The sequence below is a fragment of the Gymnodraco acuticeps genome, unplaced genomic scaffold (assembly GCF_902827175.1).
Source record: "Gymnodraco acuticeps unplaced genomic scaffold, fGymAcu1.1, whole genome shotgun sequence".
In the NCBI taxonomy this organism is placed as follows: domain Eukaryota; kingdom Metazoa; phylum Chordata; class Actinopteri; order Perciformes; family Bathydraconidae; genus Gymnodraco; species Gymnodraco acuticeps.
This window is the reverse complement of record NW_022989747.1, coordinates 749,071-776,536: the sequence shown is the minus strand read 5'-3', so window position 1 is coordinate 776,536 and position 27,466 is coordinate 749,071. Positions and strand designations below refer to the sequence as shown.

Genomic DNA, 27,466 nt, shown 5'->3' with positions numbered 1-27,466 from the left:
AGCATTCTCCTTACTGTCGATTGATTTTATAGTGATATCTGCACTACTCATCAACTCAAAAACACCAGATTATCCTTGTTAATTACACAACATTGATTGGTTTAAATTGTGTACAATTATTTTGTATTTTTCCCCTTCAATTTGGAGAAACAAATATTTTTTCCGAGTTTAGGATGGCAGAATTGACATTTGGGACTACACCATGTGCTTTTCTTGACAAACCCTGTGATTAGTCCTCAAGCTCTGTGATTGGATGTTGGAGTGGCAGTGCGGGAAGTTTACGCCGAGCGTCAAAAAGCACTCTGAAATGGAATGAAACCCATCGACAGCACACTATCCAAAACAGGACTCGAACGTGCCACGCGATAAAACAGATACACAGAAAAAATAGTGCAAGTAAATACTGATCCGCGAGCTGCATGATACTGTCAGGAGAGGGAGAGAGCGCTCCGTTTATTATTCCTGTGTTATTGTAAATGACTGTACACTTTTGAATAGTTAATCTACTATAATTAGTTTGTTTAATATCGAATCATATCAATTTGTTTTAAAGCTCAATAAATAACAAAGAAGACCTTTGACCGGCACTTTTCAAATTTAGTCCGGAAGATTTAAACTTTAACGGACATGTTGACCGGCGAAAAAATATTCTAATGGGAACTCTGCTGTAGATACCCCCAAAGCTTTATGCTTAGATGTATTTAAAAGAAGACCTTAACCTAAAGTATTATTTAATGTTTGAACCTGTTTAGCCCTGAGCCTGTTTTTCAGGTCTCAGGCTCGAAAATGACATTCCCAGAACAAATGACCATATCTTCCCTTCTAAAAGGGTTAAATTAATAATCTTTTTTCTCAAAGTAATGATAAATCTGTGAGTTGGATGTAGAAAAGTCAGAATCAATATAGATGTTTTTATTTTAAAGAAAATTCAGATGGTAAAAAACTGTAAATTATAGTGTCCGTCCAAAAATTTGTTTTTACTTATAGTGAAAACTACCCTTGGATGATGGTAAGGTAGACTAAAAGCTTTAGGAATACAAAGTACAACATATAATAAGTACCCTGTATCAAGATTGATGCAAAACAAGTGACATTTGACCTTGTTAAGAGAGGTTTAGCAAAAAAAACTCCACCTCTGAGGTGATTTGGGTGGAAATGGGGGTTTTACCGTTTTCCTGGAACCCATTGGTCGATTTTGGTGATTGACATCTCTTTTTGACCGTTAGAGCCAATATAATCGAAGGGGAATCTCCCCACTCACACACATGGTAAAACAAAAAGGTGTGGGTTTTGCGCAAACAGTTTTACATCAGAGTGATGTAAAACTAGCTCTGACATCTGGAAACGGAAAAGCAGGTTTATTGTTTATGGATTATCATAAATCATTTCAAAGGGACACAGACACATTGGATTAACCTATGGATTAACTTCAGCAGCGTTTTTATCGTTTTAATGCCATTGAAGACCACTTTTGACCAGACTACGACACAGGTAAACCATGTTAGCGTTTTTAGCTACCTAGCGCCACATGTTTTGATGTCTGTTATTGTTTATAAAGTTGAGAGTTCAAATCATTGAGTGATAATGTCTGTACCCATCGATTCTGTGTCATCTCACGATCAGATCGATGGGTTGGATGTGCAGAATGGATAAATAATAAGGTTTTGTGAGTACATTTCGGTGCAGTAATCTGTTAGCATTGTTTGCTCATTGCTAATTCAGAGGCTCAGCGTTAGCATTGTGGGTTTTTTAAAAAAAAAAAAAAAAAAAATTATCAGTGGGATGAGTTTCTTCCCGTTACATGGATATAAAACATTCAAAGTTTATTAAATGAACATGCCCTCAGACACTGTTTCCTGCAAGATGTTGTGGGAGGGCCTACCGGGGTCTCTCGAGCTTAACAGGTTTAATAAAGCCTAATTAGTTTGTCTGTTTTGCACACCCTCATATTAATATATTTGGACGTCCTACACTAAATTGTTTTATTGTAGAGATCACTACAGTATCTTCATGATATTTTCTATTCTATATTTCTATCATTGACCTTCTACGTTCCCCCTATAGAACAGACCTTAGGCAAGGCAAGTTTATTTATACAGCACCTTTCAACACAAGGCAATTCAAAGTGCTCTACAAAAATGAAAGACATTAAGAAAAAAGCATTTTAAAACAGTCATTAAAAAGCAACACAATCTATCTGCATCGTAATGACTCTAAACGTGTAATAACATGCTTTAACCAGTAGGTGGTTTCGGTTAAAAAAAACTGTCAAGTTTACAGTGTTAACAAAATAAAATATACTGCTGTTTCTGGTTTAGTTTACGACGCATATATTTTGTTATTGTTTTGATATTTGTAACACAAAAGCGATGGAAAAAACCCACAGCAACACAGACAAGATGGTCTTAACCAATTACCAATTACCAATTACATGACCCAGCGGTCTAGTTAATAAAAAACAATAATATCAAAACAAATTATTACTACTAACTTTATTGTGAAATTAAAACAGAACGGTAAAAGAATAGTTTCCGGTCTATTCTGAGGCCAGATCTCTGTAGATAAATAAAGAACTACGACAGATGTGTAATATTTAATGCAGCCGAACCATTTATTACAATGCATTCATGTGATGACTTTCAAAGAATAAAGCAAGCACTGCTGAATAAAGTATGATTTTATCTTTTACGAAACGTTTTTTTTCATATGGAATGCAGTTGGAGGTCAACCAATCACAGAGCTTGAGGACTAATCACGGGGTTTGTCGAGCAAAGCGGAACGATAGCTGAGGATTCTGGGTAGTGTAGTGTCTTCGGCAATCCTAAACTGAGTAGTGATATCACTGTAAAATCAATCGACAGTAAGGAGAAGACTTACTTCCGGGTGTAAAATCCTCCGTTATCCAATGGGAATGGACGCTCACATTGCCTTTAACTGCTGCCGACATGGACCGATGCGGTGCTTCCCTGAGCGTCAAATACCGGCGGCGGGTACTGTAGGCTAGGGAAGGCTAAGCCTTCCAAATATTTGTGTAAAAAAAGTTAAAAAAAGTGATTTAGCCTTCCCAAACCTGAGCCTCACGCGCCGCCTATACCGATGCCGCCGCCGATACCGATGCCGCCGCCGATGGGAATACATTGCAATCAGTTGAAAGCTCTTCGCGTCCGTTTATGAAGCTGAAGGAGACTCGGCGCGTCACAACTGCACGCCTAAGATAAGATAACGGATGGAGCTTTATTATTTCCCATGGGGAAATTCAGTTATACCCTGACCAAGCGTTGCTATTGGACGATCAGGGAGTTGAATCAACACAGTTGGAGACTGTGTTGATTCCTGCCCCTTCTTACAATAGACAGCAAAGCAACAGCAAAGCCAGGGGCAAAGCGGTTTTAGTGCTGATCATGTAAAGGCAGCTTGAGTGAAACTCAAGTTGAATATGACCAGAAAAAAAAGTTAAAACTAAAAAAATGGTATTTCAATAATCAAGGACTTATTGAACATGTACAATACAATGACATGCAGATATAGAATCAACCCTATATATAGTATGCAGGGGTTGAGTACAACAGATAGGGGTTGAGTTTACGTTCTGCTGAAGCAAAACTGCTGTTCTCATGGGCCTGACGGCGGTAGTACCTGCGGAGGGCGGGACTGCCGGGATGGCATTGTCTCACATGATGGAAGTACTCCTCAGGGCGGCTTGAGGTGTACCCACAATCCTCACACACAAAGATCTTTGAGCGTCTCTGGCGGTAGGCATACTGTTGTTGAACGGCGTGAATCTTCCTCATATGGGACTCCAGAGAGCAACGCTGTGTGAAGGCTTTCTCACATAGTTCACACTTGTAGGGACGGATACCTACAGCAGGGGAGACAGAGAGGGTTTTTTCTGCATTAGTGCATATTTGTGTATAGGAATGTATACCTTCAGATTGGCATCAGTGTCTGTTATGTGACAAATCTTGCATGCAAACATCGGAGTCAGCAATGAAAACGCTAACAGTGTCAACCAGGGGGGGAGGATACAGTGTGAGGTGCAGACCTGGGCCATTACCTAGCCAGTGGGGCACCCAAACACACAAAACATGAACCTGTGGTTATTTTAGTTGACCTATTCTCATATATTCGTATTTATTAGGAGCTACAGTACAAAATGTTTTGGCAAGAGAGGATCATCAAAAATAATAATAGTTAATTTTATTTTAGTAGTTGAAAGAGAGGTTAAAATAGTGAAACATCAAATTCAACTGTAATGCTACTCACTGACACTCCTAAACAAATGAATGTAAAGGATTTTGTGGGCACATAGTCTAAAAGATCAGAATTCCCACCACTATTTTGATCTGAGTTAGACTGCAGCCTAACTTATGCAGCCTTTGCATTCATGGACTGAACATCCACTAGGCATACATTACCTTAAAGCCAAAAATACAAAACTGCAATACTTTAGTAAATGTTTATACATGTTTTCAAGAGTTTTGTATGAACTGAGCTGTATTATGTTATCTGTTGTGTTGAGCTAATTATGTGGTTTTGCCAGGTGATGCGTATAGCATCTATATTAATATAGAATCTATATTAATATAGAATATATATATTTTTTTTTATTTGTATTGATAATGAAATTTGAAGAAGCATATTGGGGAACATTTAAAATCATTAGTTATAAAATGTGTGTGATAAAATGTTTTACGATGTCTAAAGTTACTGATAAGTCACGTGTTTCCTGCTTGGGGCGCATACATCTTTGCCCATTGACTCTCGTTATAAGTGGTGCATGTGCAGTCCGTACCTCTTCAATGCAACAGATAGGAGCAGCTCGGGGCGCACCAAACTGCACCCAAAGCAACTGTTTGACACGGCCAACAACTAGGGGGCAGCAGAAGCACCAGAGTGAGTGATTGACGTTTGAATGAGAAATAGTTAGACGGAGACGGAGCGTAAACAAAACTAGATAGAGAATATGGAGAAGGAAAATGATGTTTAATCACTTAAAGAAACACCCTTTGAGAAGAGGACACTGGAGGGAAATCCGAGAGTAAAAGAGCTCGGACCTGATCAGCCTGACCTAGGCAGGAGTTAAGGACAGAGGAAGGCAGTATACGTGCTCTTTTTCAAGGACCTGGTTTAGCAAGAAGGCACAGATGTGAGTGACTTAAAGCACATATCAGGAAGAAACTACAAAGCATGAACAAACTAGTGTCCACATGGAAGATGCTATGCGACTAGCCATATTTAGTAAACACTGCTGTCCAATGAAGGCTACAGGATAGGGATCAGTAAGTATAATAAGGAGGTTGACAAAAACAGGCACGTCCTTTCTAAAATAATAGAATGTATCAAGTGCTGTGTGCCTTTGAGCTAGACCTGCATTGTAGCAGGACAGGGGGAAAAGTAAACACACTCCTACAGATTCCCTGAGAAAAAGGGGAGTGGCTAATCAAGCTACCCCTGAGAGAAGCTGGAGGAAACCAATCAAGGAAATGATTGGCACCTGTGTGCTGTTAAAAGGAGTACAGCAAGTCATTCAACAGAAAGAAGGCTTGTTTGAGACAAGCGAGACCTGCGCAGATGCGATCAACGTCTTGCTAGTGCGTTGCATGATGGTTAGTCATTTTGTCCGACTTACTCTGGAGGCTCGCCTACATGAGACGTTGAAATCTCGCGGGACAAAGACGCCCGCAGCCTTGAGAGCGAGGCGCGGCGAGGCGGCGCAGTTGCTCTCCACGGGCTGCGGAAGCGAAATGCTTGATGGGAAAGGACTCGCTGGTATCTCGAGCTGAGCGCTCATTGGTGGTTTTTACCACGTGCTGGTGATGAAACTCTCCAATTGGCTGGCAAAAGTTTGTTGTTGTTTTGTGTCAGTTTTACGTCGCCACATCCATTCCCATTTTTTATCATTGTTCCACAATATTTATCATCATGGAATTAATATCTATATATTTTATACTATACTTGCACTGCTTACCGTTTTCATACTTTATATATCTTAGCATATTCATACACACTGTTCATACTGCTCTCAGGCTGCTGTGTATATCTAGTGTATTCATACCCCTCACTGTTTATTCATCATTCAATTCATTCTATATTGTATTCTGTAGATTGTGTACATTACTTTTCACTTCACTGCTTGTTGCACCTGGTTAGAAGCTAAACTGCATTTCGTTGTCTCAGTACCTGTAATATGTGCAATAACAATAAAGTTGAATCTAATCTTGAGCAGGAACAAATGTATTTACTTAGTACATATCTGACATTAACGATTAAACACATGTGTGCATTCTTTATAAATGCAAACCGAGTCAAGCCGACTCCGGAGGTGGCGGTATGCACCTTAAAGTTGTTTGCAATCCGCCAAAAAACCGAGAAGAAGAAGAAGAAGAAGAAGAAGAAGAAGAAGCCGACTCCGAGCTGTCCGACTTCAGGCGAGCTTTTTGAGACCTCCCCCGGCTGCGATCGGCTATTCTCGTCTACTTTCGAGGCGAGCCGCAACGCGTCTCAAACAAGCCTAGAGAGAAAGAACCAAGAGGAAGTCGGATCTAGCAAGGAAGAAAGTGGATTTTTATGGACTTCATCAGAGAAATCAGGCTAATTTATATGACATATGTTTTGAGTTTGTGTATAAGTTTGCTTACATTTTGGTACATTGGGAGCCCCCCTGGAGAAAAATGCACCACTGGTTTCTGTTTGTATTTCCTTTATAAAATAGTCTCTCAATTGTAGATATCTAAAAAAGTCATTATTTTCCAATCCGTATTTCTCTTTCAAATCCACAAAACTCAACATACTTCCACATCGCTGTGATCCCTTTTGTCTCCCACTTTTTAAAGTTTTGACCACCTAGGTTTGGTTTAAACCTATTGTCATAAGCAAACCAGCTCAATATGTTTACTTCCCTTTCTAGTTTGTACTGTTTAATGAAGTCAAACCAAATATTCAGAGGATGGAGACTTATTGGATCCATTGAGTCCTGTAGTGCCTTAAATGTTTCAATATCACCAATTAGAGACTGGATTGGGATGCCGGAAACCTTCATCTCAATTTCTTTCCACTTTGCACTACAGTCCTTATCGCACCACTTAATTACTGAACCTAGTTGATTTGGTCGTGCCATACCCCCCTTTTCCTTGGCCAATTGTAATGTACACAATTTAATTTGCGGTTTCTTACCATTCCATATACATCTAGAGATCATCTTATCCCAAATGTGAAACTTTTCTATGAGAATCTTAATTGGAAGTGATTTGAAGAAATATAGCAGTCTAGGGAATATGTTCATTTTAATTACTTCAATTCTTGAGCTTAGGTCTAGTGTCAAGGTTGTCCATCTCTTAATGTCTTTTTCAATCTGTGAGTGGATCTTGTTATCATTTATTTGATAGAGATGAGTCAGTTGTTTTGTTAGCGTCACACCAAGATAATTTATAGATTTGAGTCCCATTTTATTTGGAAGTTGCTCTTCATACCTTGAGTATTGTTACTTTTTTTAACAGGGCATTAAGTGCAAATTGAAATTGTTTACAAAATATATTAAAAGATTATACAGATAATACAAAATAGGACCAATGTTGTCAATGGCTGCCTACTCCACTCTCCCCCATCTCATAGAAGTTTCCAAAGATTTTCATAATCATGCTTTTTGGTCTAAATGTGTACGTCTCTTGTTTTCGGATTGTTAGCTAAGCGATGGCTTTGAAGCCAAGTTTTGACATATACAGTGGGACAAAAAAGTATTTAGTCAGCCACCAATTGTGCAAGTCTCAAAGATGAGAGAGGCCTGTAATTTTCATCCTAGGTACACTTGAGAGACAGAATGGGGGGAAAGAATCCAGGAAATCACATTGTAGGATTTTTAATGAATTAATTGGTAAATTCCTCGGTAAAATAAGTATTTGGTCACCGACAGACAAACAAGATTTCTGGCTCTCACAGACCTGTAACTTCTTCTTTAAGAGCCTCCTCTGTCCTCCACTTGTTAACTGTATTAATGGCACCTGTTTGAACTCGTTATCAGTATAAAAGACACCTGTCCACAACCTCAAACAGTCACACTCCAAACTCCACTATGGCCAAGACCAAAGAGCTGTCAAAGGACACCAGAAACAAAATTGTAGACCTGCACCAGGCTGGGAAGACTGAATCTGCAATAGGTAAGCAGCTTGGTGTGAAGAAATCAACTGTGGGAGCAATTATTAGAAAATGGAAGACATACAAGACCACTGATAATCTCCCTCGATCTGGGGCTCCACGCAAGATCTCACCCCGTGGGGTCAAAATGATCACAAGAAGAGACGGTTAGCAAAAATCCCAGAACCACACGGGGGGACCTAGTCAATGACCTGCAGAGAGCTGGGACCAAAGTAACAAAGGCTACCATCAGTAACACACTACGCCGCTAGGGACTCAAATCCTGCAGTGCCAGACGTGTCCCCCTGCTTAAGCCAGTACATGTCCAGGCCCGTCTGAAGTTTGCTAGAGAGCATTTAGATGATCCAGAAGAGGATTGGGAGAATGTCATATGGTCAGATGAAACCAAAATAGAACTTTTTTGGTAAAAACTCAACTAGACGTGTTTGGAGGAGAAAGAATGCTGAGTTGCATCCAAAGAACACCATACCTACTGTGAAACATGGGGGTGGAAACATCATGCTTTGGGGCTGTTTTTCTGCAAAGGGACCAGGACGACTGATCCGTGTAAAGGAAAGAATGAATGGGGCCATGTATCGTGAGATTTTGAGTGACAACCTCCTTCCATCAGCAAGGGCATTGAAGATGAAACGTGGCTGGGTCTTTCAGCATGACAATGATCCCAAACACACCGCCCGGGGAACGAAGGAGTAAAATGTTCATCTGACTAAACCCACGTTCACACTCAGCTGTGGAGATGACCAGAGTGTTCACTGCTTGAAGGAGGGGTTTCAGCTCTTCTGGTGCTGGTGGTATCATTTCATCAACAGTTTTGAGTCTTACCAGCTAGCTAACATGAGCGAAAAACGTAGTTAAACTCCAAACTAAGTTGTTATTGCTACTTATGTCCATAGATTCCACCTTTGGTGACTAAAGTAATGAGTAATGACTAAGATTACTGACTCTTGACTTACCTGAAATGTTATTGTTAGTCTTTTTAAATATGAAGTCCCTCAGATCGCGTTGTCCTCCTGGTCGCTTGGCCATTGTGATGACCGTTACCTGCGCTAGTGCTGCTATGCAGCTTCTGGCATCAAACAGGCGCATCACGGTGCTCTGGCGCCCTCTAGGGCACTCGCATAGCGTCAGTGACTTAGTAAAAATGTCATGTGTCATGCATGTGTGCGTGCTCCCTCGCCCACAGTATTTTACTCAATATGCGCAAAATTAATGTTGAAATAGCAGTAGGCCTAATACCAGTGCCACGTTCATTGATAAAATGACATAAGGGATGGAAAGGGGGGATGACAGTTTTAGAAGGGGGATGATTTTGACCGTTTTTATTTAATCATCCACCCTCAACTCGAGTACTGCATGTAGGACACATTGTAACCATGACTACTAGTAGCTGCCCTAAGAACAATGTGCAGCTCAACAAAAACAATGAAAATCTGAACTTCCAAAATAAGGCGTTCGCCTGCCACGTTGCCACGAGGGGGATGTCCCATAGAACATGAGGGTCCCTTAAGGTCTGGTCTATTAATCCAGTAACTCTTACAAATCAAATTCATAACAGAAAATATAAATGTAGCTTCCGATCAGTAACAGTTAAGAAGACCTTATCATTTAGGGATTCACTTAGGGTGTGTTCAGTGTTAATCACCTGTAATGTAAATCAGCACTTTTGTCCATTTGGATGTACTCACATACATATCCATTATTTCCTCTGAAACCCCTGTAACCTTTGTTTAGCTCGCACGGCCGTGTCCTCAGAGTTTCCATCCCGCTGCCACTGCAGTGTTTTCTGCAGCCGCTCCTCTATCCCCGGCGCGCTCATCCGGGCAGTCTATCTGAATCCCCCTCCTGTTCAACTCGTCTGCAGCCTCTTGTGCGCTCTCGTACGTCCTCGTGCCGGATTCCCAGTGGACTTTTTATTTAGATAAGGGTGTCTGGAAGCGGATTCCTCTCTCTTTCAAGGTTTTTTTTATGGTTATGTACTCCTTTGTTTTCTGGAGTATAATCATGGTCGAAAAACAGCGCCCGACCCTGAAATTGGATTCTTTTTTTCCAGGCTTCCTTTAGCACCATCTCCATCTTCGCGGTTTATCGGAGGCCGGTCTCGGCATAAGGGATCGGTGCGCCTGCTGAAATTGCAGGTCACTTTCACCCGGAATGGAGAGCTTGGTTGTCAGGAGCCGCTCAATAAACTGTGGCGGAGGTGCCCTCCGCTCCTTCTGTCAGGCCAAAGATACAGATGTTATTCCGTCGGGTTCTTCCCTCTTTGTCCGTCAGACTGTTTTGCAATACTCTCTGCTGTTTCAGCGCTTGGGTAAGAGCCTCTTTTACATCCATGTCCCAACCTTCTATCTCATTAACTCTCTGTTCGGCTAGCTCAATCCTCGTGGCTTTTGATGTTAGCTCCTTCGTTGTTTCCGTTAGCTTGGTAAATAGCTTTTTTTAAAGTCTTCCAGTTCTTCCCTCATTTCTTTTTTAATTTCTTCTTCAAATGAGATAAACTGTGATTTCAGCTCAGTTTTAAAGTCCTGCATTTCCTGTGTAATATATTTTAGACCTGCACGCAGTATACCCATTGCATTGCATGGGCGTAGGAAGCATCCTGAATGTGGGGGGGGGGGGGGGTTATTTTTAACGGGGGGGGTTTGGGGGTCCCCCCCACGGAAAAAAAATAGATTTCCTGTATTCTGGTTCATTTTAACAGGTGGTTTGATACTTTTATGTGGCTATACTAGCATGAGGAAAATGATGGGTACATTTTGTAATTTCATCCAGTAGTAAAGAAAGGAAACATATTTGATTATTAATTCAGAGCCGTCTTTGAATTAATAAAAAGCAGTTTAAATGCCCATTTTTTGTACATTTATATACAACAATAAATATTTGTGAGTGCATTGAGAGATATTGTTGTGGAGTCATTTATATATAAATCGCAAAATACATTTGTGAATCCTTCTGTGAGCATTTATTATTATTGAGACTGATCTGACTGTTAAGTTCACCTAGGAATGGTATCATTGACTTAAATGTTCAAATAAATGTTGCTCTTCTGTCTATATTGGTCATATGATGCTCCTTGACTGAAATGTTTCCTGTTCAATATCCCCACTGATTTCCTTAACATTCTGGGATGAGAGTCCACATCACAATTTACTCTAAACTGTCATTTCCCTTTCATCACTCACCTCAGCAATGAACCTCTCTCCACTGTCCATGTGTTCTGCCTCTGACTCACTCTCAAGCGCCTAGATGTCAAGAGAGGTGGTGAAGTGATCATTATTGATTGAGCATTATACTCTTTCACATTGAATCATAACAAGTCATACTGAATGTAAATACAACTGACTCTAAAGTAAGTCCCAGTCTGTGACATTGGACATTTTGAAGACTCAAAGTCCCAAGCAGTAGGTAGAATATTAGCTAGTCTATGTAATGTGCACAGAAAATAAATAGTTAACTGAATACTGGGATGGAAATGGCCTATAAGCACTCAGTAAAACATAAACACACACAAAAAGCTTCTGAATGATAAGAAGTATAATTAAAACATAATGCACATTACCATTTTGAGAGAGAGTTCCTTAAAGAACACAGAAAATAATCTCTTATCGAACTGAGGCTCCAGTAAAACACACTGACTGCGTCTACATGGACATCAGTAAGCCGTTTATGAGTATTATCCCGGTTATGATCATATTGGGAATATGGTGTTCACATGAGCACATAGAGATCGGGTTATTCTTGTTCCCTGTTTACATGATAAATACTAGTAACCTGGCATTTCGATGCCTTTTCTCATCTAAACTATTCAGTATTTGTATAATGACATAAAGACGAAACTCCTCTCCAGAAGTGAGACGCCGCCGCCATCACTGTTAACTGATTAACTGCTACCAGCTGAAGACTTACTTTCCTCTTCTTTGAAAAAATGTTTCTTATGTCCATGGTGTCTAGGGGAGAAAACATATCAAACCAAGAGATCGTCAGCTTTGATTTTCGCTGTATTAACAATGTCCTGGGGCCTCATTTATAAAGGGTTATACGCTCAAAAAATGGCGTACACTAGTTTCTACGCAATGTTTTCGATTTATAAAATACTAACTTGACGGGAAAATGTACGGTCCTCCACGCAAACTCTCACCTAAGCACAAACACGGGAGAGACGAGAAACTGCGACACCGTTGGCAGAAGGAAGAATGGAGAGAAATATGTGGAAATAATACCATAAATAAAATGTTACCTCTCATTTATCATATATGAATTCATTTTCACAAATTGATTAAAGCCAATCTTAAAATGATTAAACAAACGCCCGTTTGCGACTCCTCAGCGCACACAACAACGTAACTTGGAGAAATGAATAAATACGGATATGTTATTTAAAACCACCTCGAATATGTTGTGTTAATATTATGAAATGTTTTCTCATAAATTATGCGGTAAGCAGAAGGACAGAATTACGTCTAAACTGACGCCGTTTTGCATTTCTATAGGTTGTAGATACCAGCATGGTTTTATATACTATCACGTTTGATCGTGTTTTATGCTGTTTGCCAAGACTTGATAAGTCTTGGAAGAACCGTAGAAAAGGGGTGAAAATGGATAAAATGTGTCCGGAAATAGTGCCTCCTAAGGCGGGTAGAGTCCCCTGACAACTCACCCTACATTCCTCCAGAGTCAGAAAAAGTTAAAAGTCGCTCGTAAAACACAGGAGGTATGGAAACTAAGAACACCATATGTGGTAAATTGTACAGCTAATATAACACAACACATTAGTTGTATTTCCTTTAACTGGTGGATTATGGATATATAGTTGCTGAACAAAAGCTGGAACACAAACTACCAAATACAAACAAATAATTCAGATCCAGTCATCATGACTCCACTCCGGAGGGATTCCCCGATCATTTCTTACAGTTTCTCATCAAGGGGGTGTCTCCTGTCCCCGGTACAAACACACTGCCTGAGGAAGGTTAGGCTATGTGTATTTATTTTGTCATGAACCTTTTTCGGACCACTTATTTATTTATTTTGGTGACGATCCGACCTCCATGCTGCTACTCTGGTTCAAACTGCATCCACCAAACAATATGATTTATCTCGACCTCTGTCACAATCTGACACGGTGTGAGATGTATTTTTTAGCTGTTCTGTCGTCATTTCCTATTATCTACTTCATGCAGTCAGTCAAAATGAATGAATGAATGGGTTATTGACTATTTATAGGCAAATATGGGCGTTACGTGAAGCCCGCAAAAGCTGCACCGCATTTCGAGTCGATTGTGATTTATAAAGGGAAACCGTCGTAGGAAGTGCCGTACGTACTTTCCTTGCCGGTAAGCAATGTTTTGTGAATCGGAAAATGTCGGAAAATGTCTGTACCTATTTTTTGGATTTCTACTACGTAAGCAACCTTCCCACGTGAATCCTACGCACTGCGTTATAAATGAGGCCCCTGAACACTTGGTGTGTGTGCCTTACCTCTGCTACCGGCATCGCTTCATACAACAGATCTGAGCTGTCCAACTATGGCAACACTCCTTGAACATGCGGGCGCTATGGGAGAATCTGCCTTGGTATAAAGTACCAGTGAAAACATGGTACGGAGTTTCATTGATTTGGGAATTTTCTCAATAAGCAAGTGGAATGGATTTGATAGTGAAGCACTGACACAGCGCTCTACAAAGTGCGGCGAGTGGATAGACCGATTCACGGACTTTCCACATGGTAAAAGTGGGGGGTCTAAACTAATCATTTCAAAAAGTGGGAGGGACTTGTCCCACCCTCATATAATAGCTGCGACGCCCATGGGTGCATCGCATTGTCCCATTCTTAATAGTTCAGATAGTGAGGGTTTTTCTTTGAATTTTGGTTTCAAAGGATATATTTAGAGATAGGCCTCGTTTTGTTATATTTGTTTCTTTAGTTTGGCGCAATCTCCTTTGTCTCCTCCTCCTTCCCACTTAAAGAACATTTGTTGGCAGTATTCTTTGTTGAAAAGGAATAAATAAACAGATTCCTTCGGTTATTGGTTGTTGTGGGTTACTGTCCCCTAGACCTTAGTGGGGACGTAACCCAAATGGGGTCTCGTCCGGGATCTCTTTTCCTGAGCTAAAGACAACCAATATTGAGAAGCCATTGTAGTTGTGACATTGGCTGAGAAAATGGGTATTGAATTACACAATTTCATTGAAAAGCCAAATGTTCATAAATTGGATTCCTGTCGCAAAGATGACTTGCTATGAATTGCAGCTCACTTTAAAGATACTTGTCAGTCTTGTCAACTCAGCCTAGGACTGATGTGTATTTTGATGATGATGATGAACCTGTTGTTGGTGCTTCCCTTTTAGAACCAGTGCTGGAATTGGGCCGGTACTCACCGGTACGCAGTACCGGCACTTCTGGTTCTGACCCATGGAGTACCGGCACTTCTTGCTCAGTACCGGCATGCTGGCGGTACTCCGGTACTCATGCACCGTGCCAGTACTCAACACTCTCCCGCCGTTCTTATTATACATCCATATATATATATATACAGCCGCCCGGTACTCAGTAGATGCGTCATGAGGTGCCGAACGGACATTCTCATCGCTCTAACCGCTGGAGTTTCACAGCGGCTGTCAGCTGTTTACTCCTGTCATTCAAACAGAACGTGCTGGAGAGGGGGGCGGGGCTTATCTTCTCCATGTAAATACTGTGGTGGAAACGACTATGTCAAAATTAACCTATTTGACCGTGATTTAATAGTAATACACGTTTCAAAATAATAATAATAATAATAATGCCGAAGTAACAACATACTGAAAACTGTTAGTAAAACCATGTTTTAATGCTTTACAATTTACATACCTAGATGCACGTGTGTTGTGTTTATGCAGTGCAACTCCCACCCAGTGGGTGGCTATGTAGAGTGATAGAACAGAGCAGGCACGCCCCCGAGAGAAGGAAAGCAAGTCACGTCACAAATTAGCATTTCTAAAATGTTAGCGTGGATTAATAAAAGTGCAAAAAGACAGCGGTTGTCGCCGGAAGAAACTTCAAATACAGAGAATGCTGTGCCTGTGTTGGAAATTGTGTCTGATGGGGAGCTTTCTTTGGTTGATCCTCCTGCTCCAAGTTCTAGTGCATTAGCATTAGCACTAGCTCCACCGCCTCCTCCAGAGCCTCTAACGTTAGCTGCTGCTGGCGCAACTGCCACCACCAACACCGGGCAAAGCGATGCACCTGACTGCTGGACAACGGACCAGGTGCAATATTTTTGCAAGACCAATGCATGGCTCCTTCTTAAAGATAAGAAGCTAGGATGTCGGATATGCAGAGATGTCAAATCTTTGGGAATACACACTGGACAAGGACTGAAACTGTCAACTGAATGGGGTGAGTGTGCAGTGTCTCATTTCGGTGTTGACAAGGGCAAACAACAAGCTAGCCTGAGAAAAAAAATCAAAGAACATAAAGAATCACAAGCCCATGTAAAAGCTGCTGACATCCTTACATCTGCTTCCCGTGAAACTATTCAACATCAAGTGCAGTCTATGCATAAATCTGAATTAGACACCACTATCAGAGTTTTTCGAACGGCATATAAAATTGGCAAACATAGCCGGCCATTCACAGACATGCCAATTGATTTGAATGTACAGAAACTGAATGGGCTGAACGTGGGCAGGGTTTTGCACTCCAATAAAACCTGTGGCGAAATCATCGACCACATAGCTCATGAGCTGAAGAAAAAAATGGCAAAAGACATTACAGAAACCAAAGAAAACTCTGTGTTTTGGTCGATGAATCTACCACTATTAGTGGTAAAACGGTGCTTGTTGTGTGTCTACGCTCAGCATTAGCTGATGCTGAGCCCGAAACGTTTTTTTGGGAGCTGATCGAGTTGGATGGAACAACGGCTGATGACATCACAAAGGCGTTAATGGAGTGTCTTGGAAGAGATTTTAACGAGGACTTTTTAGGTCAGTGTTTCGTTTCTTTTGCATGTGATGGGGCTTCAGTCATGCTAGGGAAGAGAACAGGCGTTGCTACCCAGTTGTGTAGTAAATTCCCAAGCCTGTTTGTGTGGCACTGCTCCAATCATCGTCTAGAGCTGGCAGTTGGGGATGTGGTCAAGGAGGTCTCAGGGCTCAATCATTTCCAGATCTTTTTTGACAAACTCTATTCCTTGTTCCATGCCTCCCCCAAAAATCAGAGGCAGTTTAGCGCAGTGTGCGCAAGCAGTCGGACAGCGTCTCCTGGTGATAGGGCGTGTTTTGTCCATCCGCTGGGTGGCTTCAAGTGAAAGGAGCGTCAGAGCAGTCTGGGAAAACTACCGAGTGCTTCATGATCACTTCACAAATGCTGCAAACGACACGAGCAGGGATTCCAGAGACAGAGCAAAGTACAAGGGCCTGGATGATGTGCTCACATCTGCAACGTTTGTCAGCAATCTGGGACTGATGTACGATGCGCTCACAGAGCTCAGCGACCTCTCTCGGCAACTCCAAAAAAGAGAGATGACACTGCCTACAGCAGATAGGCTCTTAACTCGAGAAATACGAGTTTTTGAATCCATGGTCACCATGCCTGGCCCACACATGACTACAGTTCATACAGCTCTAGCTGAGAAGTCCTTCAAGGGTGTTGCCCTGCGTGAGAATGGCAGGCTTGTACAGATTCATGCAGGTCAGTTTTTCCGCAGTATGGTAGAGAATCTGAGACACAGAATGACTTCCACAACCTCCTCTCATGTCAGCACAAGAGAAATCCCATTACATGGCCGGGAGGCCCGGGACAATCAGCTAATCCAGGACATGAAAGTTATCCATCCTGGAAGTTGGCCTGAAGAGGAGTTAGACGTACAGTATGGGGACGTAGAGGTGCTACGTTTGTGCGAAGTGCTGAAAGTGGACAGAAGAGAGACTGTTCAGGGCTTTCGCGAATACAAGGAAACCAGGGCATCCCGTACACCTGCTGCCATGGAGCCTCTACTGAAAGCAGTCCGAACCATCGCTGTCTCCACTAGTGAGTGTGAGCGGGCATTCAGCTGCATGAACGATATCCTTACTGCAAAAAGGAATGCTCTCTCTGTCAGCCGACTGTCCAGCCTGGTTTTCATTAAATGTAATGGACCATCACTAGGACAGTTCAATCCGGAACAGTATGTGAGGTCCTGGCTGGCAAAGGGAAGGAGAAGTGCTGATGAAAGAGCCTGTCCAGCTCCAGCCCCTGATACTGATGTCCCCAAGGCCTTCTGGAGCCTTTTCTAACAATGTGAAGTATATTGCAAAGCAGCTCACCCAGTGAGAAGACTTTTGGCATAATGTGCCGATTGTACAGATCCTGGAGATAGAAGGACTTCAGACCAACCAGGGAGTTATCTGATCAGCTTGGTGTTCAATGTAACTCTTTACCATGGCTCAGACTTTGTTACTTGCAGTTACAGTTTCTCATTTTAGATTGTGCAAATTTTGCATTTGTTTTTACATGTTCTTTGTTCATGCTCTTTATCATTTTTCTGAGTTGGAAAGTTAGATTGCATCATAGTTTACTTTATACATATTTGTATTCTTCAGTGGTGAAGTATATTGCAAAGCAGCTCAGCCATGTGAGAAGACTTTTGGCACTTTTTCGTTTTTCGTTTTCTGAGTTGGAAAGTTAGATTGCATTCAAAATGTACAGAAATACTTAATTTTGTTAAAGCTTTTTATAAAAAATGCTTCTAACCAGAGCTTTGTTTCCTTGTCATTAATGTTGAACACCACCAGAGGGGCTCTCACCTGAAAGGTCTCTGCTTCATGTGTCTTCAGCAGAAGATCTAGACTTTGATTGCTATATTTTCAGTTAATATTGACCTTACTGAGCTTTAGCCATATCCGCTGCCTATCATAAAAAATGTTAAGTACAGTGAACCTTTCTAAAATATACAGTAGTAAAGAGACAAACCCACCAGCATTATAGTAGCCAAATTCTTGTTTGTGGGCTGTACATATAAAATTGACTTGAAAAAGTTGCTGATTTTAGAGTACTGGCACCTTTTTCATTCCAATTCAAGCACTGTTTAGAACAGAAGGATCAGGCTATATTAGCTACACCTCGAGTTGACGAGGTTTATCATGCAACGCTTCCTAGGTTTGAGCCTTTTTGTCCAGGTAGTTTAGGTTCAAGTAGTGATGCCAGACTGAAGGTTTGTCTTGCCCGTCTTCAGCTGGAGGTCCAGGAGAAGGAAATGGCGTGTAGAGCAGACTATGAACACAAACTGCAGATTTGCAGGTTTAGAAGCCGAGAAAGAGATCAAGTTGAAGCAGCTTGAAGTCGAAGACCTGAGAATCTCTTCAGAGCACACATTGTCAAAAACATTTGACATTGCTCACTGTCTGTCCCTCATACAAAAAGTTTGGATGTCAGCAAAAATATTGCTTTGGTGCCAACTTTTAGAGAGTCGGAGGTTATTTTGAAAGAATTGCTACTGCACTCGTCTGGCCTAAAGACATGTGGCCAACCCTACTTCAGTGCAAGGTAGTAGGTAAAGCGCAGACTTTTCTTGAGTTTGCGTGAGAATAGGGCATTCTCTTCGATAAATGGTGTGCAGCGAATGAAGTGAAGGATCATTTTGCATCTCTTTGTCCCCTAGACCTTAGTGGGGACGTAACAAACTGCTTCACATCTTTACTTAAAAGTCTCAACACATCTTAACAATTGAACAGTTTGACAGTTTTTTTTTCTGTCCCTCATATATCCCACCCCCCACTTTATTTTGTTCAGTGAGAGAACTGGCGTCTAGCTTGTCCTGCCAGGAACTAAAATCTGCATATTTCCTGTGACCTCAGTTCAGACTTGAGTGGGTATATTGGCCATTTTAATGAGTGCTACGGTCTCTGAGCATATGAGACACACTGGTTCTGTGCTCCCAGTGGGCAGGATGAACATGGATGAGTATGTCCATTCTGGGTTAAAGCTCTGTTTTCACTGTCCACTTCTCTTTTCTTAAAGAGTGCCGGGTGAAGTTATTATGCTCTCCCTGTGTGCTGCTAACTTGGTCTACGTCTTCACTCCCTGTCTGTCGCTGACTCAGGGTTAGTGTTGTCACGATACCAACATGTTGGTTGCGATTCCGATTATTTTTCGATACTTTTCTTAAAAAAAGAGAAACAGTCTTAAATGTAATTATTGTGCTTTATTTCACACCAGAACCATAACCATAACACAAACTTTTAAACAATGAGAACAATAAATAAAATAAATGACAAGAATTCGTATTAAATAAAATTAAAACATGTCTTACAGACAGGCCTCGTGGTGTCCGTAGGCTTGCCCTCACTGTCAGAGATATAGCTCAAATACTTCCAAATTTCGCTTCTGGCATCTTTTTTGTCAACAAGCCGAGGCGCAGCGGCAGTTGCACTCCCACTTGCAGCCATGCTTCTCGTTTTCTCACATGCTCTGGCAGCTAGCGCGTGCACGAGAGAGGGGAGGGACTTAGAGCATGCTTGAGAGGGGAGGGACTGCAGGCAGGGAGTGGAAGCAGAGCGCTGAACACACACGGCTCTTATTAAAACAGCGCTTTCTCACCGGAGTACTTTCCCCCGTCATTCTTAAAGTACCGATACTAATGAAACTGAGGAATCGTAACGTTTTTAACGGCAGGGTATCGCGGTACCTTTCAAGTAGCGGTACACCGTGCAACACTACTCGGGGTCGATCTCAAGTCTTTTATTTGTCATTTCCTCGATCCCCGCTCTTACCGGAAGTTGTTTTTTGTGCGCTATCTTAAAGGTCTCATATTATCAGGGGTGCACATAACTGGTACGCAGGTACGCATGCGTGGCAAAAATATGAAATGCGTAACGTCACTTTTGTCACTGCGCGCCTTTGCGTACCTGATAGGTCCTCAAAACAAAACACATATTTCGTCTATACGTGTTTCGTGTCAACACTCAATGCAGTAAACTACTAGACATGTCCAAAAAAACAAAACTATGGCGTTTTGCTCCCTGCTAAAAATCTCCGGACTTTATTGGACTGATTGAACTGAGCCAAGCCGCGCAGGCCATAACCGACGGACCTGTGAAGCTTTTAGAGGAGGCAGAGGCTTAGATCACCGGATAACAGAGTTGTTCACCGTGTGCACAGACGGGGTTGTTGTTAACGTTGGTATGTATGAACAACATAATTGTACTAAAACTACGTCAACTGGCTGCGGAGGGAGACTCCCCTGTGCACATACTGTGCCCCGCGCACACACTGGAGAACTGCGCAAAATCAGCTGATCGCAAAGTTCATGTGCTGTGGTCCAGCTGCCACATACACAGGTGCAAACCTACTCAGGGTGTTAATGGAAGAGTTTGAAATCAGACAGAGGTGGGAGAAGTACTCAGCTCTTGTGTAGGAATTCATAATGTTACTCAAGTAAAAGTAGAAAAGTATTCTCATCAAAATATAGTTAAAGTACCAAAAGTAAAAGTAGTCATTGTGCAGATTGGTCCATTTCAGAATAATATATATGATATGTTTTATAATGATTGATCATGAAAGTGTTCTCAAAGCTGGTAAAGGTGCAGCTAGTTTGAATGACTTTGTATACTGCAGGGTAGCTGGTGGATTTACTCCAGGTGGAACTAAAGTCTGATTCAACACTTGGTTATATTTCACATCATTCATCCAGATCTATAAAGTAACTAAAGGTATTACATAAATGTAGTAGAGTAAAAGTACACCATTTACCTCTGAACTGTAGTGGAGTAGAAGTACAAAGTAGCATAACATATAAATACTCAAGTGAAGTACAAGAATCTCAAAATAGTACCTAAGTACAGTACTTGAATAACTGTACTTAGTTACTTCCCACATCTGAAATCAGATATGACTTTAAGTCATGTGATAATTTCTTATTATTTGATCCTTCAACTTGGCCTCAGCAAATGCAAGGACTTCACAGTTTTGGCAACAAGTTTTGGAGAAAGCAAATGGGAGGGTTAAACAGGGACAGGGAGGTGCATCTGCAGCATCTTCATAATCCACCATGCAAGAAGAGGAACTAGAGGACAGTGAAGGAGACACTGAGAAGGACAGTGAGGAAGACTGCACTTATTAACACCACGCTTTGTGTGGGGTGAGTACCAAACGCTGTCTCCTGGTACTAATCTGTGTAATTCACAAAAAAAGTGATGTACACCCCTGCCTATTATGCTATTTGTAGGCATATTATGGGTCTCAGATATATAAAAAAACATGTATATGATGTGTTTTGCTCAAAATACCAAACGTATCATGTATTTTAGGCATCCCTCATATCCCTCTATTTTAGGCCTGTTAGAGAACTGCAGGTTCGGGGTCCTTAGTTAAAAAAAGAGGAGGGGGAGCTAATGCCTGCTCAGAGTTCTACCAGAGATTAAGCTAAATGCTGCTGTGATTAAATGCCATATCATATCATGTTCCAAACCACATCATGGATTATTTCTGAAACAGTATGGAGCTCAAATGCTTTTTCTCTTGAGGGTTTACTACAAGGTGAGTTCCTTTTTTTTATTTCCTGCCTTTTTACACATACTCTCTCCAGTACAGCTTAGCTCTGAGCGTTAGCGATGCTAGCTAATGTAAACAAAGACCATATTACGTCCAAAACACATCGGGAATTGTTTCTTATAGTAACTTTCTGATAGTGCCGTGGGTCCACATTTCCGATATTGTGTCATATCGGAAGCAAATCTGGATCAGCTCCGTTTTTAGAGATTTTGGCACGGAGGAAAAGAGAGGGTGTTGTTTTCTGACACACCACTCAGTTTAAAAGTGTATGAGTGTGAGAATAAAACGGGGACAGAGCAGGCATGGTGTCAGACGATCAGCTGTGCCGGCGTCATCACAAACGGACGTCGCGCGACGATCCGAGGAAAGTACGTCCCATTGTTCTTAAAACACATTTCCTTGCTTCCTCTCCCTTGTTGTGAGCTGCGTCTCACCTCTCTTAACTTCCATCCCTGCATCCCTCACTTTCGGTATTTACCGTCTCCATGCATACCTGGTGGGAGGGGCTAAGACGCAAGGAAAACACGAGAAGGGAGAGGAAGCAAGGAATTGATTTTTAAGACGTCCTTTCCTCGGAGCGTCATGTTAAGCGACGTCCGTTTGTGATGACGCGGCACAGCTGATCGTCTGACAGCAGCCAACTCTGCCCCCCCCTCCTCCACCGCCTGTAAATAAAATAAGAACTAATTTTCCAAAAAATAAGCCATTCTTAAAATGTATAAAAAAACAATAGTTTAATATTTCTTTGAGTGCACAATAGAAAAAAAGTGAGAGAAGAGAAAGCGTAACAGAAATATTGTGGGTTACATATAGTAACAGTATGGTTGTAGGCATACAAATAACATTAAGTAACTGAGGGAAATCACATCATTCTTGTCTCAGCTTTGACTGAATGGAAATGAAAGTAAATACACATTTTAAATGAAAAAAAGCTGTTCTTGCTGACAGACATTACATCTGTTTCTTTGTAATTTTTTTGTGTTCATAATAAAAATGAATTGGCGATCATGACATTTTTTTCCAATAAATGAATTAAATGGTTTTTGTCCACTTTGTTGTTCAGATATATCACATATTTTTAACTAGATGATACGTTAATTGAAACAAAGCACTGTATAGAACTGAGGAGTGATTCCCCTGAGTTTAATGTGTTAGCTTCACTCTGCTGTTAAACTGCTCTGCTGTTAAGCCTCAGATCAGTGGATGTGCTGCATTATCCAATCAGTTATCAATACACAGTAAGGGGGCGGGGCAAGTGGCTGAGGATTTCACTGAAGGATGGTCCGGTGGTTCCTCTGTTATCGCTCCTTGCTCCTCGATCCTCGGTCCTCCGGCACAAATAAGCGCCATGGGACTATAGCCTATAACCCTATAGCGCCTTAAGTTGGCACACAAAAATTAACTTCCGGTGAGAGCAACGACCGAGGAGCAATTACAAATAAGAGACTTGAGATAGACCCTTAAGCGATTGGGACGTCTTTCAAAATGCTGTGTTCCGAGTCAAGTCATGGAGGAGAGAGGAGTTAAGCAGGGAGATTGGGATGTTACGTTAGGTCACTATACCCAAATACGTCACTATACCAAGAAGAAAACAATGGAAAAAGAGAAATGTCCAACGTTCTGGGGCAGCATAAACAGGTATTTTCTGTGTTAGAGTTTTACTCGCGACAGCGTGTACTTTGAGGGTTTGTGACTCTGCAGACCGTTTACATGCAGAAAAAGCTATATAACACACAAGGGGATGGGTAATAACCAGAAAAGCATGACATGGGACCTTTAAATACTGTACAACCTCATCTATACAATCATTTCTGTAATTATTATTTGATTACACAATTATTGGGATTTTGTTTGCCTTTAATCCAAAGGTGGTGCTGCTAGATTTGACTTAATGAAGATTAAGTCATGCTTAAAAATACTAATAGTAAAATATAATAATTTTGAATTACTTTGGATGTTGATGAATAGTCCTTCTGATCTTCCTGTTCTTTTTTAAGCTGATGCAACTACTACAATGTATTGCCAGCTATTATAAACCACTTTTTATGATTTGATGAATACTTATAATTGTACTAATAATAATAATCATAGTTAATATATGGTAATAACCAGACTTCCTCATACCATAACCACGTCATTATTTTAAGCAGCATAACAATTAAACAGAGAAATAAAGGTAATTTCATTATACTTAAAGCCTAAATATTTAGTCTTAATTTATAGTTTTTAAACGTTTATTTGTTTTTCTGATAAATAATGTGAAAAAGTTACACAAAAAGGTGTGTGTGTGTGTGTGTGTGTGTGTATGTGTGTGTGTGAGAGACTGACCGACCTGTGTGTGTTCGCATATGCCTCTTGAGGTCGAAAGTATCATTGAATCCTTTTCCACAGAATCTACATGGATGTCTCTTCACCAGGCTGTGGCACTTCAGGTGACGGGTCAACATGCGCTGCAGGGGGAATATCTTGTGGCACACTGAACACATAAAATCTCCTGAGCCAGGGGAAGCACGGGGACGGGGCTGGTGGACAGAGAAAAAACTATTTATAATATAAACAGTTATCAATTCACAGTATGTCCAATGTTTTTCTGCCATTTTTTTCAGTTACTGCACTCAAATGTTTAAATAACAAGAGGGGAGCACATCTAGGTGACCTTAGGATCCAAGTGGGCTGAAGGTGGAAGCTCATTCTGAGCCTCTCTGCTACCCATCATGATTCTTCTGAGCACTCCAACTCTATTCTCTTATACTGACCTTTAAGCTGCCCTTCAAATCCCACAATCACCAAAGCATAGAGCAGATACTTGACGGCTAAATACAGCTTTAAACTGTATGTGTAATGTATCAGCATAAGCTTGACTAAGATGGATTCAGTTGTCAAGTATTTAACATGGCTTATCTAACTCAAACTATAAAGTCCACTAAAGAGTTTCTTTATTTCACACAATTTACACCTTTCCAATGATCCATTGGAGCTTTATAGTGACCTTGAATACTATCCTGAATACAACCAAGTAAAGAGGAGATAATCCACACCACGACCCAGCCTCATGCCTACATCGTACCTGCTTGGTCTAACCTTTAGTGGCTGGCCCAACTAGCTTGATAGGTAACCACTATCACTCTATATTTGAATTTGCACATGAATGTAAGAAATCAGACCAGTCGACAAGGTAATCAGGTGTGCATCGTTTCAATAACTAGTGTTTTGGTGAATCTTCAGAAATCAAAATACATCTGGAGCATTTCTATTCAGCCATTTCTTGCTGGTGCAGGAGCGTGGGAATGTCAAGGCGGTAGCAGTCTGCAGGCTGGAAATCAGGGGTGTCAAAAAAAAAGTTTGGATCCAGCTTGGTAAAAAATGTATGAAAGAGAGCTTAACATGAGCTTCCTGGCATGTCAGTTTCAGAGCTGTTGCCTGTAGGGGGAGCTCTCTTCCACTTCCCATACCAAAGGATCAGGGAACAGGACAGGTTAAATAGTTCCTCTCAAAAAAGTTCTCCTGAGTCTATTCAGAAACAACAAGGACAACATGCATTTCAAAATACGAAGAGAAACATATACCCCTTTTCCACTGAAATAAGTCCCGTTCTTGTGGGTCCCAAGTTTTCACCAATCAAAACCCTGTATGAGCCACATCATCACGTCACCGCACGTTGCTACATTTCTCAGCAACAACATCCTAAATGACAACAATGGCAGACTGCGGCGGAGCTGATCTCGAGTTGCTCTTATGAAGCCAGGTTGAATTGAATTGGGTGTCCATTAAAAGTATGGCAGAAACATTTATATTTTGTCATACATATGCCTGGCTAATGCCTGGTTGCCTGACATAAATATATGTGCGTGGTCTCAACTCTACTGATTCTATAATGATTTGTAAGTAGTAAGAACTGTTATTGCTCAGGTAATTTCGTATTTGACTCTGTCGTGACCCTCTTATGTAAGCGGTTCTCGGTTTCAGCCCAGCAGATTGCTGGTTCCAAATGTGAGCCACTTTTCAGAAACCGAAAGCCAGACCGCTGCAGTGGAAACACCAAAAACCGGTTCTGGAACAGTTTTGGTGGAAAAGGAGTAACAGATACGGATAAGGATGGCCCCTCTTGATTTTCTGCTCAATCTTACCACTATCCTGTCAATCAGTTCTACCTTTTCCAACCTCCTAGGTAGCATGGACGTCATATAATGTAAACTAGCTGGACTTCACACTCCCAATCAGAATTAAATAATACAGAGGTCTTTTTTAACACAAGTTCACCTTCTGCGCACAAAACCCTCCCTGGCGCCGAACAAACCGGCAGCTCCGACAACTCTCCATATATCAGCAAAATGCATGTGTTTGTATATGTATTCAGACCTAATGTGTCCTGTTGGTCCTGTGCTGTGCATGTGTGTATTACAGCTGACTGAACACCTGAATTTCCCCTTGGGGATAAATTAGAAGTTCATCTTCTTATGGATTGCTTGTTGTGATTTATGTTCGGTAGTTTATCTTACTAGAATCTGTAAATGGTACCATAACATATCATACTAAATAAACTGCTGCCACCATGGATTTCCTCTACAAGTTTGCCACTCCAGTCAATTTCCTTTCGTCAGTCCTGATTGTGTCGTTCCAGGCTGTCAGCTTACAGCAGTCACACAGCACACAGCAGTCATTAACTAAGTTATCCATGGCAGTACACAGTTAAAAGTGCCAAAATTAGGGTCACCCTTCTTATATAAAAGACCAGTAAAGCTTGTTGTGTAATGTGAGTGAGACTTTACTTGAGAATACAATTCTGACCTTACCTTTGCTCTGCTGACCAGTGTCAGCGTACTGGGATGGTAGAAGGAGCCTTGTAGCATAAGTGTGGACAAATCATGCCTGCTGTCAGCCCCTGGTGCTCCTGATCCTGCTAAAGGTACTGACTCTCTCATTTCAGCTGCTGTCCCATATCCCGTGGGGGCTACTGACTGATGCACAGCTGCATGCTGTTGGGTGTCAGGACTGCACAATATCGGCTCCATAACAATTGTACTCACTTTAAAAAGGGATACAAACATTTTTTAGCAATACAAGTACATCAACAAGGTCAAAGGAATAACTTCAGAAAAATGAATATATATATATATATATATATATATATATATACAGTACATGTCACTGCTTAGAGCACAAACTATATTTTACGGTACTTTGAATTCTTACCTACTGTATTCTCTTGTTTCCACTCAAGCTGTTCTGGCTCTTTCCATTGCCAGGCTCCAAATGCCCCGCGTTTCTTTTTAACAAGGAAAGACCTCGGCATCCTTGGAATTCTCTTTCTTCACCCTTATCTTAGTCCTATTTCTCTTTTACTTCTGATGATCTGTTTCTTTAATCGAGATTCAGCCTCTGATTCTTTCATCAGCACTGCTTGTAGATGTATGGACCAACCTCCACTTATCTCCAGTCCTTACATTCAAACTTTATCAATTGAAATCCTGCAGGTACATAATCCCAGCAAAATCACAGTACTCATTTCCATAACATCGTATCAGACGAGTGGTGAAGGTTAGGAGCACTGTTGAGTGGGGGAGGGAGGTAGCAGGCTTTTTGTTTTGACTGGAATACACCTGTGTTGACTGTGAGCATGCGCCACTTTAACTTGTCCCCCACTGGTTTTGCATGTCAGGCAGTGAGAATCTGGGGCGCTTCGCATTCAAGTGGCCCTTGCAATGCAAATTCCTGACCTGGACCAAGCCCTGGTCCCAGACAAAGGGCACGGTCTGAGTAACAGGAACAAGTACAGAGGAGCCACAGCTTTAACTGCTAGTTAAATAAGCCC

General features: G+C 41.3%; 1 protein-coding gene across 1 annotated transcript; it reads right to left on the bottom strand.

The window, feature by feature from the left end:
- Nucleotides 1-3,358: 3,358 nt before the first annotated feature.
- On the bottom strand, nucleotides 3,359-27,207 carry LOC117547105 (transcription factor Ovo-like 2). The gene is made up of 4 exons (XM_034217639.1): nucleotides 26,848-27,207; nucleotides 26,448-26,680; nucleotides 23,987-24,176; nucleotides 3,359-3,859 (listed from the first exon to the last, which is right to left on the bottom strand). The coding sequence occupies exons 1-4, from the start codon at nucleotides 26,945-26,947 to the stop codon at nucleotides 3,537-3,539; spliced, it is 846 nt and encodes a 281-aa protein (XP_034073530.1). The 5' UTR covers nucleotides 26,948-27,207; the 3' UTR covers nucleotides 3,359-3,536.
- Nucleotides 27,208-27,466: the final 259 nt, after the last annotated feature.